The following is a 17,705-nucleotide window of genomic DNA, read 5'->3' as shown; positions in this document are numbered from 1 at the left end:
ACTGTAGTACCAGCCAGCACAGAGTCAATCCCCCTGAATTGAGAAGGCCTCTTAATCTCCTCTTTATTTTATTTATTTTCTTTTTAAATCAACCCCCACACTCCCGACTAACTGCGGTAGTGCTTATTTTTTCCCCACCACCCATGGTGTGTGTGTGCAGGTGGGAGACAGTGAGAGACACAAGGTGTGCGAATCTTTATTTAATTTCCACCACCAGGAAGAAAGGAAACCCGCGAGTGGCCAGTGACAAGCAGTGCCCTTCACATCAAAGGGCAATGCTGTGTGATCAAACAGTGAAGGGGAGGGCAGGGATTAAATCAAAATAGAGTTGGAGGGGGAAATACTCCACTCCACTCCACTCCCTGAACAACTCCAGGGTGTTGGTGGAGACCGCGTGCTCCTTCTTCAAATCTCCTGTTTATTTTATCTTTTTTAAATTTCTTTTTTTTTTCTTTTTCTGTTCTTTTTATTCCCCCACACTACCACCTAACTGCAGTAGTGCTTATTTTTTTCCCCAGCACTCATGGTATGTGTGTGCAGGTGTGAGACACAGTGAGAGACACACAAAGTGCACAAATCTTTATTCAATTTCTACCACCAGGAAGATAGGAAAACACCCGGGTGGCCAGTGACAAGCAGCGGTGTTGGTGGAGACCAATAAGCACTAACTGCAGTAGTGCTTTTTTTTTCCACATAATCCTTTTCTTGGGATTCGCAATCAATATGATTTTCCTAGTCCACTGCATAATTGAAGTCCCCCCGATTATTGTAATAGCATCTTACATCTCTTTTCGATGCTCTGATTTATTTTTTATGCTTCATCCTGCCTACTACAAGGAGGCTTGTACATAACTTCCATCAGGGTTCTTTTTTACATTTGTGGTTCCTTAACTCTACCTACACAGTTTCTATGATTTCTGACTCTAAATCACTTCTTATCAAATTAATTTAGTTTTTTTTACTAATAAGACAATCCTGACCCCTCTTCCCACCTGTCTGTCCTTTCAACAAGATGTCTCATTTTGGACATCCCTACTCTCCTTGCAGCCACATCTCTGTGATATCACCAACACTGTACCTATCAACTTCAATCTGCAATCATTTACCTTGTTTCAGATATTACGTGCATTTATGTACAACACCCTCACTCCTGCATTTCTGTGCCCTTTCTCATAGATTCCGTATCTGCTATGTCTGAGTCTTTCCGCACTCTGTCCTATTTAGAAAGCACCAAATGCTAGAGATCATAGTGGGTCAGGCAGTATTCATGGAAAGAGGGCAAGCTAACGTTTCAAGTCTAGATGACTCTTCTTGTCCTATTACTTGTTCTGGCAACTTTAATAACCTCTGCTGAGCCCTCCTCCCACTTTAATTTTTTGCAACTGAACCTACTGCGCAGTGTTTATTTTCAAGCCCCAATCTCTAGCAGATGGAGTGCATTTGAATTTTCATTGGACAATTGATAAGGTGTCACATAAAAGGTTATTGTACAAGGTAGGAGCTCATATTTTTACTGTTAACATATTAGCATGGAATGAAGATTTATTAACACAAAAGATAGAATGTCAGGATTAATGGATCTTCGCATTGGATAAATGTAACTAGTAGAATACCACAGGATCAGTCCTAGACCCTCAATTCATTATTATCTATAATAATAATTTGGGGGGGGGGGGGGAGCAGCAGAGTCAAATGTACGCAAATTTGCTGATGATCCAAAACTAGGTGGGACTATATGGAAACAAAAATTGCTGAAAAATCTTAGAAGGTCTGACAGCATCTATGGAGAGAAAGCAGAGTTAACATTCTGGGTTCAGTGACCCTTCTTTCCTGGACCCAAAAATATTAGCTCTGCTTTCTCTCCACAGATGCTGCCAGACCTGCTGAGTTTTTACAGCAATTTATTTTTTGTTTCTGACTTCCAGCATTCATAACTCTTGGTTTTGTTTTTAATTAGGTGAGAGAGAGCAAGTGATGAGGACGTAAGGAATCAGTGTGAGGATATAGATAGATTGAGTGAGTGGGCAAAAACTTAATAGATGGAGTTTGATAGATGGGTAGAAAATATCAAAATTCATTAAGCTAATTCCTAGGATGAAGGTATTAACTTGGGGCAGAGGAGACTGAAATGCAGCACAATAGAGATGTATAAAATTATAAGGGGCATAGACAAGGTATCCAGGAAGCATCAGTGATCAGGGGCATTGATTTAAGCACAGGAGGTTTAGAGAGGATGTGAGGACATATTGTTTCACCCAGAGGTGATGGGAATTTGGAACTCACTGCAGAAACCCTCTCAATATTTACACGTATTTAGATGTGCACTTGCAATGCCAAGGCATAGCCAATGGCCAAGTGTTGGAAAATGGAATGAGAATAATTCAATGGTTGTTTTTGACCGGTTCAGACTCAATGGGCCAAAGGGCCTTTTTCATCTCTATGATTCATCACAAACAACTAAACAGCTTGGGCTTTTATTCACTGAAATTTATAAACATGAGTGTTAATTTTATCAAAATGCACAAAATTCTGAGGGCCTTGAAAGAGTAGATGTTGAAAGCATGTTGGGGACACTCAGAAGTGAAGGATTTTTTTCTGTTAGAGGACAGTGAGCATTTGAATTCTCAATGCCAGAGGGTTGAGGAGTCTACTGAAAAAAATTTAAAGAGGAGGTTGATAGATTTTTTAAAAATCAGAAGTTAGGGCTATGATGAGCTAGCATGAAAGAGGAGTTGAGGCTTGTGACAGTTTAGCCATGATATTGTTAAATGGCAGGGATGAGTGGCCTATTGATGCTAATTGGGATCAATTCAGAACTGATCCACCAGCTCAAACTTGGGCACCTATGAGGTGCTGTCATCCAGCAGCAGCAGCAAATATATTTGCAACCACAATTTGTATTCTCTGCCCACATATATCCCATTATAGTATTGACATCCAGCTGAGGGATCAGCTTTGTTTCAATGAATAGTGCAGGAGGAGCACCAGGCAGACCTAAAAATGAATGTCAATTTGGTGGAGCTGCAAAGCTGGACCATATGAATTTTAAACAGTGAGAGCAGCATGGTATAAGCAAAGTTAAGTGATTCTAGCACCCAGGTATCTAATCAAAGCTCTGCATTCCTGCCAAGGACAGTGGTACAAAGACTATATTCCCACTATAGTAATAAAGATGTGCTTCATACTAAGGCATACCCTTAGCCAAGCTGTTTCAGTACGGCTACAACATGGCTACCCAACCATATGGAAAATTGACCAGGTGTGCCCTGGAGACAGAAAGAGGGACAAATCAAATTTGGGCATGTTAGTTCATGAACCTATTAGTTCATTCTCAATTATCATCAAATTGTCAGAACTTGTCATCAACAGCGCTATCAAGTAGCAATTGCTGAACAGAGTTTGAGGCAGCACAATGGCAGAGTGGTTAACGTTGGCTGCCTCGCAGCACCATGGATCCAGTTTTGATTCCAGCTTGAGTGACTACTGTGTGGAGTTTGATGTTCTCCATGGGTTTCTCCCACAGTCAAAAATTGTGCAGCTGAAGTGGATTAGCCATGGTAAATGTGGCATTATGGGGATATGGCAGGGTTGGTGGGATGCTGTTTGGAAGTTTGGTACAAACTCAATGGACCAAATGGCCCTGCTCTGCACTGTACGGATTCTATGAAAAGCCTCCATATTGATGCTTAGTTTGAGTTTTGCCAGTGCCACTTAGCTCCTGCCCTCATCAGAGTCTTGGTTCAAACAGGAATTCCAGAGGTGAGGGATGAGTGGCTAACCTTGACATTGAGGCAACATTTGATTGGGTATGGCATTGAGGAGACCCAGCAAAATTGGAGTCAATGAGCATAAGGGAGAAACTGTCTGCTGGTCAGAGTCACAGCTAGCACAAAGGAAAGTGATTGTGGCTGTTGGAGGTCAGTCATCTTAGCTTCAGGACATCTCTGCAGGAGTTCCTCAGGGTAGTGTCCTAGAAGTCCAATCATCTTCAGCTGCTTCATTAAATAATCTTTGCTGAATTCTGTGATTAGTAGTGGGATGGTAATGATAAATTACCCAGCATTTGGCCGTATTTGTAACAAGTCAGGTCATGAAACATACTATACATGCTGCTCGAGATGGATAATATCTAGGTTTTCGGCTGAGGAATATCAAGTAATATTTGTGTGTCAGGAAAATGACCATCTCTAGCAAGACACAGTCTAACCATTCTCCTTTGACATTCATTGGCATTGCCATCACTGAATCTTCCCCTATTCATGTCCTCGGGGTTACGATTGTCCGTCATCTACAAGGCACAAGTCAGCAGTGAGATGGAATATTCCCTACTTGCCTGAATGACAGCATCTCCAACAATGTTCAAGAAACTCATCATTATCCAGAACAAAGCAGTGTACTTGAATGGCATCACATCCATTCATACAAACAACAATTGTCTCCACTGCTACAATGACAGCAGACAGTCCTATTCTCCAAGCAGCTACTCACTGTGCCCAGTTACAGGAAGAATATTGTCAAGCTGGAGAGAGTTCAGAAAAGATTTATTAGGATGTTGTGAGTTATGGAAGGTTTGAGTTATAAAGAAAGGCTGAATAGGCTGGGACTTTTTTCACTGGAGTGTAGGAGGTTGAGAGGGGACCAGATAGAAGTTTATAAAATAATGATTTGGAGATGTCGGTGTTGGACTGGGGTGTACAAAGTTAAAAATCACACAATACCAGGTTATAGTCCAACAGGTTTATTCAGAAGTGCTAGCTTTCGGAGTGCTGATCCTTCATCATGTGGTTGTGGAGTATAAAGTCGTAAGACACAGAATTTATAGAAAAAGTTAAGTGTGATGTAACTGAAATTATATATTGAAAAAGACCTGGACTGTTTGTTAAGTCTCTCATCTTTAGAATGAACATGATGGTTTCAGTTCTTTCATATGTAAATTGCAGAACTTTTTAAAAGTTACATTCTCAAGTGAACTTTAACGATTGGTGTCATGTCGGCCCAGATAATGTGTCCTCTTATTCTGTAACTGTGTTCTACATTTCCCCACTAGTAGAAACATTTTCTCAACATCTAACTTGTCAAGCCACTTCAGAATCTTGCATTTTTCAATATTACTCTTTCAAAACCCTGAAGTATTCTTCCAACAATTCATTTAAGTTGGGTGGTGCTTATGACACTCCTCAGACCTTTACACCCTTATGCAACAGCAATCCCTTTCTAACAACATTGTGCAGTTGGATTGCAGGTTTAAGCAGGTAATTCATCTCTACCTTCTCCAGGGCATTTAACCATAGGCAATAAATACCCAGTAACCTCACATTTCATGAATGAATAAAAGAGAATCCCTGATTTTCAACTATCTCCCTCATCATAATTATTGGTCATCATTCTACTCCAAACATTACACATCTAGTTTTACGCCTCCACCAATCACTGCCAACAACTCACCCTCAAATTCTATCTTGTAACTATCTCCCTACACCTGGTGTACCTCTCCCTCCTCTGGCCTGCCTGATTGTGGAAGATTCTCCTTGTGTTCTGAAAATCTGTGCTATTTACTTCCCATCCTCACAACCCATCCATCATTCAACCACCAAAATCAGGATCTTGACATCTGAATTATACGTCAGAAATATTTTTTCACATGTTATAATGATATCATGGAATGGTGGCACAGTGCTTAGCACTGCTGCCTCACAGCGCCAGAGATCCGGGTTCAATTCCCGCCTCAGACAACTGTCTGTGTGGAGTTTGCACATTCTCCCCATGTCTGCATGGGTTTGCTCTGGTTTCCTCCACAGTCCAAAGATGTGCAGGTTAGGTGAATTGCCTGTAGTGTTAGTTGAAGGGTTAAATATAGAGGAATGGGTCTTGGTGGGTTGCTCTTCGGAGGGTCCATGTGGACTTGTTGAGCTGAAGAGCCTGTTTCCACACTGTAAGTAATCTAATCTAATCAACATAAATAATGTTGATGTAACTGGTCACATGATTTCCCTCTTTCTGATGTCAGCCAAATCTTAAACACTACATTTGGGAGTTATATTTGCAAACCAAGTGCAGATCTAAGTCAAGAGGTGTTGTCGTTTATAAGGAGTTGAAGCACCTTTTTTAGAGATAAAGAGAAAGCAGCATTAGCGACCATGTAATATAACAGTATTGTTTTAAACATAACAAATCTCTTTCAAATCTCCCTAAACCTACATGAATTAATCTCCATTTATCTCCCAATTTAATTTCTTTATCAAACTGCTCTCTGATTTTCATTAGTTGAAATGGAGTTACATGCTAATCTCTATCATATGTAATCAATGTTTTTACAGTTTGATTTGTATTTGTAAGATTTTTTGGTGTTTATGATCTTCATTTCTTTGTAGGTCAACAGCATTTCAGCTTTGGTTGGAAAAGATTTTACTCACAGTTCTGCCAACCTTATCCAGTTTGATCCAGGTAGATTTCAATTGTTAAAGATAAAGATATTAAAATGATTGTGTTGAATGACACATTGGATGACCCTCAGAAGATTTCAAGTTGTAATTTCATTGGGTGTAACTGTCATGGTTGTTTGGAATCATGGTGGTCACCTGGTGATGTGCAGATGTACAGAATGATCTCTCCAGGAGCATGTGTGAATTAAATGGGCTCAGCATGGCCCTTATGGTTAGCACAGACTAGTGACGAACAAAGATTAAAAAAAAGGAATGCACCAGTGGGAAATGCAATATGTAGTGTTGTATGGGGAATAGAATTACTTGATCTCAGCTCAGATAAACTAATAGCCATATATTGCTGAAAAAAACAATTCGTCAAAGCTTTTAATCTTTCACTTATCAGGACAATTCACACAAATTTCAAAGTAAAGGAAATAGAAGATTTTTTCTTTGATGGGAAAGTGCTGATTGGTTGGCAAGTGGACTCTTGTTGATAAGGTTGCTACCATGTTAGATGATGACTCACAATTATCTGCCAAGCTTTGTTTACATTGAAATTAGGCTGGTTGACTTCAATTGGTCAAGGTATTGCTCTGAGAAATGAATCAGAAAACAGCAACCATCTCATTTGCTGAGTCAAAACAGACTCTCTGCTCACTGGGATAGTACACTGAAAATCAAGTCCAACTATTCCCAGAAGCATCACATGAGTTCAATAGTTTAGAAAGGTGCATGTTTCTGTTCTTAACAAGTATGACGGTAAAGACAAGCCAGGGAACTATAGACCGGTGAGCCTGACCTCAGTGGTGGGCAACTTGTTGGAGGGAATCCTGAGGACAGGCAAGGACTGATTATGGATAGTCAACATGGCTTTGTGCGTGGGAAATCATGTCTCACAAACTTGATTGAGATTTTTGAAGAGGTAACAAAGAGGATTGATGAGGGCAGAACAGTAGATGTGATCTATATGGACTTCAGTAAGGTGTTCGACAAGGTTCCCCATGGGAGACTGATTAGCAAGGTTAGATCTCATGGAATACAGGGAGAACTAGCCATTTGGATACAGAACTGGCTCAATGGTAGAAGACAGAGGGTGGTGGTGGTGGGTTGTTTTTCAGACTGGAGGCCTGTGACCAGTGGAGTGCCACAAGGATCGGTGCTGGGCCCTCTACTTTTTGTCATTTACATAAATGATTTGGATATGTGCATAAGAGGTACAGTTAGTAAGTTTGCAGATGACACCAAAATTGGAGGTGTAGTGGACAGCGAAGAGGGTTACGTCAGATTACAACAGGATCTGGACTAGATGGGCCAATGGGCTGAGACGTGGCAGATGGAGTTTAATTCAGATAAATGCGAGGTGCTGCATTTTGGGAAAGCAAATCTTAGCAGGACTTATACACTTAATGGTAAGGTCCTGGGGAACGTTGCTGAACAAAGAGACCTTGGAGTACAGGTTCATAACTCCTTGAAAGTGGAGTCGCAGGTGGATTGGATAGTGAAGAAGGCGTTTGGTATGCTTTCCTTTATTGGTCAGAGTTTTGAGTACAGGAGTTGGGAGGTCATGTTGCGGCTGTACAGGACATTAGTTATGCCACTGTTGGAATATTGCATGCACTTCTGGTCTCCTTCCTATCAGAACGATGTTGCGAAACTTGAAAGGGTTCAGAAAAGATTTACAAGGATGTTGCCAGGGTTGGAGGATCTGAGCTAGAGGGAGAGGCTGAACAGGCTGGGGCAGTTTTCCCTGGAGCATCAGAGGCTGACAGGTGACCTTATAGATGTTTACAAAATTATGAGGGGCATGGATAGGGTAAATAGACAAAGTCTTTTTCCTGGGGTCAGGGAGTCCAGAACTAGAGGGCAAAGGTTTAGGGTGAGAGGGGAAAGATATAAAAGAGACCTAAGGGGCAACTTTTTCACGCAGAGAGTGGTACGTGTATGGAATGAGCTGCCAGAGAATGTGATGGAGGCTGGTACAATTGCAACATTTAAGAGGATGGGTATATGAATAGGAAGGGTTTGGAGGGATATGGGCCGGGTGCTGGCAGGTTGGACTAGATTGTGTTGGGATATCAGGTTGGCATGGACGGGTTGGACTGAAGGGTCTGTTTCTATGCTGTACATCTCTATGACTCTAAGTATGACTATTATTATATATGAATAGATACAAACTACAGATAAACAATTATGACTGACAACATATAACTCTGCTAGTTAAAATTCGAATCCATGTATAAAACTCACCCTCCACAAACACACAGACTGACACTAAAACATGGGTGTTAGAGTTCTTTTTTCAGCAATATTCTAGTTTAGATTAGATTAGATTAGATTAGATTAGATTACTTACAGTATGGAAACAGGCCCTTTGGCCCAACAAGTCCACACTGCCCCGCCGAAGCGCAACCCACCCGTACCCCTACATTTTACCCCTTACCTAACACTACTGGCAATTTAGCATGGCCAATTCACCTGATCTGCACATCTTTGGACTGTGGGAGGAAACCGGAGCACCCGGAGGAAACCCACGCAGACACGGGGAGAACGTGCAAACTCCACACAGTCAGTCGCCTGAGGCAGGAATTGAACCCGGGTCTCTAGCGCTGTGAGGCAGCAGTGCTAACCACTGTGCCACCGTGCCGCCCCACTGTGCTAATGAACAGCCTAGTTCTGTGCTAATGAACAATTAAAATTACTATGTGGCATGTTTAGTTTGGAGGAAGTAATGTGTGATGAGACCATACCATAATATCAAAGAATACTGGAGTTGTTTTTGCAACTAATTAGCCTAGTCTGTCCAGCAAGGAAATTTTGCTGGTACATGAGTTGGGCATGAATAATTCCACTTTGCTTCGACAAGACAAGCCAATTTTCTAAGTGAGCGCTGTTCATGTTGAATCTTGGCAACCAGAAAACTATATCAGTAAATTGCTCTCATATCAGTCATTCTTCACACTGAAGTATCTCCTCAATTGGAATCCATGTTTTGTGGTCAGATTTAACATTCAATGGCATCACCATTGCCTAACCCCCATTAACAAGATTCTGGGAGTTACCATTCAAAAGAAACTTAACTGTACTAGCCATATAAGTACTGTGGCTACAGACCAGATCAAAGACTAGGAATCCTGAAGTAAGTAACTTGCCTCCTGATTCCCCAAAGTCTGCCTACTATCTGCAAGGTACAAGTCAGGAATGTGATGGATTGCCTAGATTAATACAGTTCCAAAAATGCTCAAGAAACTCGATGCTGTCCAGGACGAAATAACAAACTTTAACATTGTCTCCCAGAAACTTTAACATTGTTAGCCAGAAACAGAGGCAACAATGTGTATTGTTCACCACAGTAATTCACCAAGGTTCCTTCAATAACATCTTCCAAACCCAGAAGCATTACCACATTTCTGGGTGTGCAAATCTGAAAGTTCCCCTCCAAGCCACACACTATCCTGACCCAAACTACATTACCATTCCCTCACTGTTGCTAGGTGGAAATCCTGCAATGCTTTCCTTTGTATTTGTAATCCAAATGCTTACTGCAGTTCAAGAAGACAGCTCACCCCACCTTCTCCAGGGCAATTAGGGATTAGCAATAAATCCTGGCCCAGCCAGTGATGCCCACATTCTATGAAAAATGCTGGTGTGTACTTTCAGGAGGTGAGATTCTGTCCATTCAATGCACATTTCAAAAATTGCCCCACTTATTTAATATCATCTAACACAATTAGAATATTATAGAAACATATTAAGGTTTTTGAATATTTAGAGGCTTTTTTTTTAGCACCCTGCTGTTGACATCTAATTTTGGATACAATATATTTGTACTATTTTATCATCATTCTGCTTGGAATTTTCTTTTTTGTGCAGGTGTGTCAGTGAAGAGTTGGAATATAGTCATTACTAATGACAAATTGGAAGAAAATGAGGAAACATTTGAAGTTTTACTAACATTGCCAATCAATGCAGTTCTTGGTGCAAAGGCAAAGATATTGATTAAGATCATTGATGGAGAAAAAGGTAAAGCATAAATTGCTTGGTATGAAGTCTCCTTCTCCAAGTCAATATTTATTATATTTCTACACCCTTTCTTGTGTCATAGATCGCTGCAATCTTGCCTTCATGAATGACAGAAATGAAGAGAATCCACCAGGCAGAGTGCTGAGAGAGAGACTAGCTTCAGGTTCCTCGACCTCCCCTAATCTCAAGAGTAACAGTAGCCTAGTGGAAGGAATGGCAATGACTAACTTGCATGAAGACTTGAAAAAGTCCCAAGGGGATGTGATGCAGCAGTTCCCTCTGAAACCACCCTCCAAGAAGAAACTAATGGTAACTGAAAATTGAGGAAAATGGTCAGCAATGATCCTACAATGTGTTAAGATTTTAGACACATTTTAAAATTTCCTTAAACAGTACAGCAGAAATTCGCATTAGGCTTTAGTTTTGTGTTTGAATCGCTTTGAATTAGTTGGTTCTTATTTCTTGGACTGACAGTAGGCTTCTATAAATGCCATCATAAATCTTGGATAGAAAAAATCAGCACATACTGTACTCAGCTATCCACCTTTCAATGACCCCATCTTTTTGACAGAAAGTCTTAAAGTTACATGTTTCCTGAAAGAAAAAAATAACTCTTGACTCACAGCCTATTTTAATGATATTGATTGAGGGATAAATATTGACCAAGGTATCTGCACGCAGCATTTTGTCTGTAATACAGTAGAGTATTGGCCTTCACTTCTGTCCTGGATTGGGATTTGAATATAGAATCTTGGAACAATGTGTTTAGAATTGTTTTTTAATATTGTATGTGATGTCAGTAATACTGGCTGGACCAGCATTTGTTTCCTATCCTTGATTGCCCTTGGACTGATTGGCTTGCTGGGGTCATTGGGGATGGCACTGTTGGGGCTAAATTAATTAGATATATTCTAGAGGGAGCTAGACATATGGCAGAGTCATGCACCCATTTTCTATTTTTCTATTTTTCTAAGAATCAACCTCATTACTGTGGGTCAGTCAAGGTAAGGATGGCAGATTTCCTTCCCTAAAGGACATTAATGTGGATTTTTACAATAGGTAGTTGGATAATTGGCATGGCACTTTACTGACACTATGTTGCAATGTTAATAACTGAATGTAAATTACACTAACTACTGTGATAGGAGCTGAAAACAGCTTGAGGCGTGAGATTGTTATTCTAGTGGCATAACTATGGTATTACCATCTCCCCAGAGAATGCTGATGATAAACTGATGCGAAGTACTTTCTGCGAAAGAAAATACAGAAGACTTCCTTTGTAATTGATTAAATTTAAAGCTAAGACTTTAACATCATAGGAACATTGAAAATAGGTGTAGGAGTAGGCCATTTGGCCCTTTGAGCCTGCACCACCATTCAATATGACCATGGCTGATTATGCAATTTCAGTATCCTATTCCTGGTTCCTCTCCATACCCCTTCATCCCTGTAGCTGCAAGGCCACATCCAGCACCGTCTTGAATATGTCTAATGAACTGGCCCCAACAGCTTCCTGTGGGAGAGACTTCCACAGGTTCACAACTCTAAGTGAAGAAATTCTTCCTCATCTCAGTCCTGAATGGCTTACCCATTACTCTTAGACTATAACACCTAATTTTGGATTTCCCCAACATCAGAAACATTCTTCCATGTCTAGCCTGTCCAGTCACAACAGGATTTTGCATGTTTCAATGAGACCCACCCTTCATTCTTCTAATTTCCAGCGAGTACGAGCTCAGTCGATCCAGTCTTTCCTCATATGTCAGTCCTGCCATCCTGGGAATCAGTCTGGTGAATGTTCGCTGGATTCCCTCAATAGCAAGAGTGTCATTCCTCAGACTAAGGGACCAAAACTGCACAAAATACTCCAGGTTTGGCTTCACCAAGGTCCTGTATAACTGCAGCAAGAGACATCCTTACTCCACTATGAAGGCCAGCATGCCATTAGCTTTCCTCACTGGCTGCTGCACCTGCATGCCAAACTTCAGCAACTGTTCCACCATGACACTCCGGTCTCATTGTACCTCACCTTTGCCTAAGCTGCCACCATTCAAAAAAAACTCTGCCGCCTTGTTTTTGCGACCAAAGTGGGCGACCTCACATTCATTCACATTATGTTGTATTTGCCAAGTATTTGCCCACTCAGCCAGTCTATCCAAGTCACCCTGCAGTCTATTAGCATCCACCTCACAGAACAGACTGCCAACCAGGTTAGTGTCATCTGCACGTTTGGAGATATAGCATTCAATTCCTTCATCTAAATCATTAATGTATATTGTGATCAACTGGGGTCCAGCACTAATGCCTGCCTTTCTGAAAAGGACCCATTTATTCCAGTTCTCTGCTTCCTGTCTGCAACCAGTTCTCTTTCAATGTCAATACATTACCTCTTATACCATGAGCTTTAATTTTCCTGACTAATCTCTTGTGTGAAACTTTGTCTAAAGGCTTTTGATACAGATACAGATACACAACATCTACTGATTCACCCTTGTCCACGCTGCTGATTATATCCTCAAAACATTCCAGAAGATTTGTCAAGCAAGATATTCCTTTAGTGAATCCATGCTGATGAGGGACAGTTCAATCTCCGCTTTCCAAACACTCAGTTATTACATCCTCAATAATTGACTCCAGCATTTTCCCCACCACTGATGTCTGGTTAACCAGCCTGTAATTCTCCATTTCTCTCTCCCTCCTTTTATAAGAGTAGAGTTACATTAGCTACCCTCCAGTCCACTGGAACTATTCGAGTCTACAGAATGCTGGAAAATGGTCAGCAATAGCATACACTATTTCTCAGGCCACTTCCTTAAGTACTCTGAATTGCACAGCATGACTCTCTGGGGACTTCCTCGCTTTTAATCCAATTTCCCGAATACCATTTCCTGACTAATAAGAATTTCCTTCAGTTCCTCCTTCATGTTTGACCCTTTGCCCCTGGCATTTCCTGAAGATTATTTGTGTCCTCCTTAATGAAGACAGATCCAAAGTATTTATTCAACTGGTCTGCTACCTCTGATGTCCATTATGAATTCACCTGATTCTAACTACAATGGACCGATATTTGTCTTCACCAATCTTTTTCTCTTCACATATCTGTAGAAGCGTTTACAGTCCATTTTTATGTATTCCGCAAGCTTGTTTACATTCTATTTTCTCCTTTTGAATTCAACCCTTTGTCTTCCTCTGATGAGTTTTAAATTTCTCCTTCTCCTCAAGTTTGCTGCTTTTTCTGGCCAATTATTTGCCTTCTCTTTGGTTTTAACACTATCTCTAATTTCCCTTGTTAGCCATGGTTGGGCCACCTTCCTGTTTTACTCTTATACCAAATACATTTGTTGAAGTTCATCCATATGTTCTTTAAATGTTTGCCATTGCCTATCCACCATCAATCTGTTCAGTATCCTGTCTCATACCATCAGAGTTAGGACTCTTTAGTTTCAGGACCCTAGTTTTAGATTTAATTGTGTCACTCTCCATCTTAATGAAGAATTCTGCCATATTATGGTAATTCTTCTCCAAAGGATCTCACTCCACAATGTTGCTAATTGATCCTCTCTCATTACACAATACCCAGTCTAGGATCACTTGCTCTCTAGTTCGTTCCTTGACACATTGATTGAGGCAACTCGCTCTCATACATTTTAAGAAATCCTCCTCAATCGCATTGGTTAGTCCAATCAATGTGTAGATTGAATTCACCATAATAACTGCTGTACCCTTACTGCATGCATCTCTAATTTCCTGTTTATTACAATCCCCAACATCACAACTACTGTTTGGTGGTCTGTATTCAACTCTCATTAACATCTTTTTCCATTTTGTGTTCCATAGCTCCACCCACACTGATTCCATGTTGTTCAGGCTGGTGTTCTCGCTAACTATTGTGTTAATCTCCTCCTTAACCAGCAACACTGCCCACCTCCCTTTCCTTTCTGTCTACCTTTCCTGAAAATTGAATAACCTTGGGCATTGAGTTGCCATCCTTAGTCACCCTAGGTGTCTATGGTCTCAATTCCATCATATCTATTAATAACTGTCTGTGCAGTAAATTCATCCACTTTATTGCAAATGCTCATCGGAATGAAACACAGAGCCATTTTTTAAAAAACATTTATTGGGCCACTTAGAATCATGGTCTAATGTGGCCTTTTTTGATTTTTTTGTCTTTGGTTTCTCTGCTTTCCACTTTCATTTCTCCCCTCCGTCTTTTGTTTCTGTCCCCACTTTACTTCCCTCCACCTTCCTACATTAATTCACCCCATATTAGTTTCAACCCTCCTCAACAGCATGAGCAAACACTGCCGCTAGGATATTGGTTCCATTCCTACCCAGGTGCACACTGTTCAGGTTGTACTAGTCTCATCTCCCCCAGAAACAGTTCCAATGTCCCATGAATTTGAATCCCTCCCTCCAGTGCCATCCCTTAAGCCAGCTTGCCATTCTTACTCTGATTGGCACGTGGCACTGGTGGCAATCTTGAGATTACTATCTTTGAGATCCAACGTTTTAGTTTAACTCCTAACTCCCTAAAGTCATCTTGTAGGACCTCATTCTATTTTTTAAAATCTGTATCATTCGTGTCTGTATGCACCACGACAGTTGGCTGTTCACCATCCCCCTCCAGAATGTCCTGCAGCCACTCCGAGACCTCCTTGACTCTTGCATCAAGGAGGCAGCATACTATCCTGAACTCACATTTGCAGTCGCAGAAATGCCTATCTATTCCCCTTACAGTTGAATCCCCTATGACTATGACCCTGCTACTCTTTTTCCTGCCCTCCTGTGCAGCCAAGCCAGCCATGTTGCCATGAAACCAATTGCTGCTGATTTCCCTGGTGAGCCATCTCACTCAACAGTTTCCAAAACTGTACTGTTTTGCCTTCCGCATTGTACGCTTCACCGAGCAATGAGAATTTTAAAGGCAATTGATAAGAATCCAGCAAAAGTCCAGTTTATTCATGTTGGCAGCAGTTCATTTTGGATATTTGTGATTTTTAATAATCTATTTTGAAATTTGTGTGGAGACATAGTTACTCATCCAGCCTCCAGTGGAGAATTGATTCCTTATGAGTTAATGTCTATGTGTAGAATAAGGGTTTAAAATTCTTTATGGGAAAAATATTTTCCAGTTATTGTTTATATTATCTGTTTATGGATTTAATAATGTTTTTGCTCCTTTTAATCTCCTAGACTTCAAAATTATGTTTTATCTTAGTGGTTGGAAAGGACATTGCCTTCATTGCTCAGATCTTTGGGTTGGGACGTTAAGGTTGCACAGGATGTTGGTGAGGCCTCTTCTGGAGTATTGTGTCCAGCTTTGGTCTCCCTCTTAGTGGAAGGATATTATTAAGCTGGAGAGGGTTCAGAACCAGCTTAATAATCAGGTTAATCTATATTCGGCTGTTGCAGGGAATGGAGGGTTTGAAGTATAAGGAGAGGCTGGATAGGCTGGGACTTCTTTCATTGGGCATAGGAGGTTGGGAAGTGATCTTATAAAAGTATATAAAATCATGAGGCATATAGATAAATTGAATGGCAGGTATCTTTTCCCTAAGTTAGGAATTTCAAGACTAGGGGATAAGAGGAGAAAGATCTGAAAAAAGAAATGAGGGGCATTGTTTTTTTTACACAGAGAGTGGTTTATGTGTGGAATGAATTTCCAGACGAAATGGTGGATGCAGGTACAGTTACAAAGTTTAAAAGATGTTTACATAAGTAGAGGAACCGGTTACTAGTGGTGTGCCATAAGAATCTGTTTTGGGACCACTGCTGTTTGTCATTTTTATAAATGACTTAGACACAGGCATAGGTGGATGGATTAGTAACTTTGCAGACGACACTAAAATCAGTGGAGTAGTGGACAGTTTGGAAGAATGTTACAGGTTGCAAGGAGACTTGGATAAACTGTAGAATTGAGCTGAGAGGTGGCAAATGGAGTTCAAAGCAGCTAAATGTGAGGTGATGTACTTTGGGAAGAATAACAGGAAGGCAGAGTACTGGGTCAATGGAAAGATTCTTGGTAGTGTGGATGTGCAGAGGGATCTTGGAGTCCATGTACATAGATCCCTGAAAGTTGCCACCCAGGTAGATAGTGCTGTTAAGAAGGCATACGGTGTGTTAGGTTTCATTCGTCGAGGGATTGAGTTCCAGAGCCGCAATATCATGTTACAACTATATAAAACGCTGGTGCGGCCACCCTTGGAATATTGTGTGCAGTTCTGGTCCCCATATTTCAGGAAGGATGTGGAAGCATTGGAAAAGGTGCAGAAGAGATTTACGAGGATGTTGCCTGGTCTGGAGGGAAGGTCTTATGAGGAAAGGCTGAGAGACTTGAACCTGTTCTCATTGGCAAGAAGAAAGCTAAAAGGGGATTGATAGAGACATACAAGATGATCAGAGAATTAGATAGGGTAAACAGTGAAAGTCTTTTTCCTAGGGTGATGACATCAGTGTGTACGAGGGGGCATAACTACAAATTGAGAGGTGATAGATTTAAGACAGATGTCAGAGGCAGGTTCTTTATGCAGAGAGTGGTAAGGGTGTGGAATGCACTACCTGCTAATGCAGTCAACTCAGCCACATTAGGGATATTTAAACAATCCTTTGATAAGCACATGGATGAGTTTGGGATCGTGTAGGGGGACGAGCTGAGAATATTCACAGATCGGCACAACGTCAAGGGCTGAAGGGCCTGTTCTGCGCTGTATTGTTCTATGTTCTATGAATAAGAAATTTTTGGAGGGATATAGGTCATAAACAGGCAGGTGGGTGTACTTTAGTTTGGGGTTATGGTCAGCATGGATTGCTTGGACCAAAGTATTACTCTGTGACATAATGCACAGTCTAGACAGTTAGTTAGCAGTTGATGCAATAAATGTTAGTACATTGAAGAAATGTGATATTAGCAAAACAGTGCTACTTTTAAAGAGGGTTTAGGAACAAAACAGCCCAAGAGTTAATATTGACAACTCTTTAGAGGGTGTAGGACAAATTGAGAACACTTGAAAAGACAGGCAAATGGGATTCTTGTATTTACCAGTGGAACATGGGGACATAGGATGTGGGGCATGAGCAGGCCATTAAGCCCTTCATGTTTGCTCCACCATTCAATAGGATTCTGGCTCCTCTCTTTATGGTCTCAACTCCACTTATTCATCTGTCTCCCATAATCTTTAAATAAATTGGTGATCCTTGATTTTTTTGTACATCACTAGTGAGGCGTTAGCTTGAGTATTATTCTGGATTGCATACTAA

The 17,705-nt window shown here is 40.9% G+C and overlaps 1 protein-coding gene across 2 annotated transcripts in view; it reads left to right on the top strand.

Annotated features, from left to right (window-relative positions):
- The window catches only part of frem1a (Fras1 related extracellular matrix 1a), a 410,320-nt gene that overhangs the window by 376,472 nt on the left and 16,143 nt on the right, over positions 1 to 17,705 (top strand). For both annotated transcript variants that reach the window (XM_087996893.1, XM_043714338.2), the window contains exons 29-31: positions 6,372 to 6,444; positions 10,296 to 10,445; positions 10,528 to 10,754. In XM_087996893.1, the coding sequence (XP_087853019.1) occupies positions 6,372 to 6,444; positions 10,296 to 10,445; positions 10,528 to 10,754 (450 nt within the window). The remainder of the gene's footprint in view (positions 1 to 6,371; positions 6,445 to 10,295; positions 10,446 to 10,527; positions 10,755 to 17,705) is intronic.

The sequence above is a fragment of the Chiloscyllium plagiosum genome, unplaced genomic scaffold (assembly GCF_037043375.1).
Source record: "Chiloscyllium plagiosum isolate Xiang-an unplaced genomic scaffold, Cpla_swu_hap1 HiC_scaffold_2, whole genome shotgun sequence".
NCBI classification, from domain to species: domain Eukaryota; kingdom Metazoa; phylum Chordata; class Chondrichthyes; order Orectolobiformes; family Hemiscylliidae; genus Chiloscyllium; species Chiloscyllium plagiosum.
The sequence above is the reverse complement of the archived record's forward strand: the minus strand, read 5'-3'. Positions and strand labels throughout refer to the sequence as shown.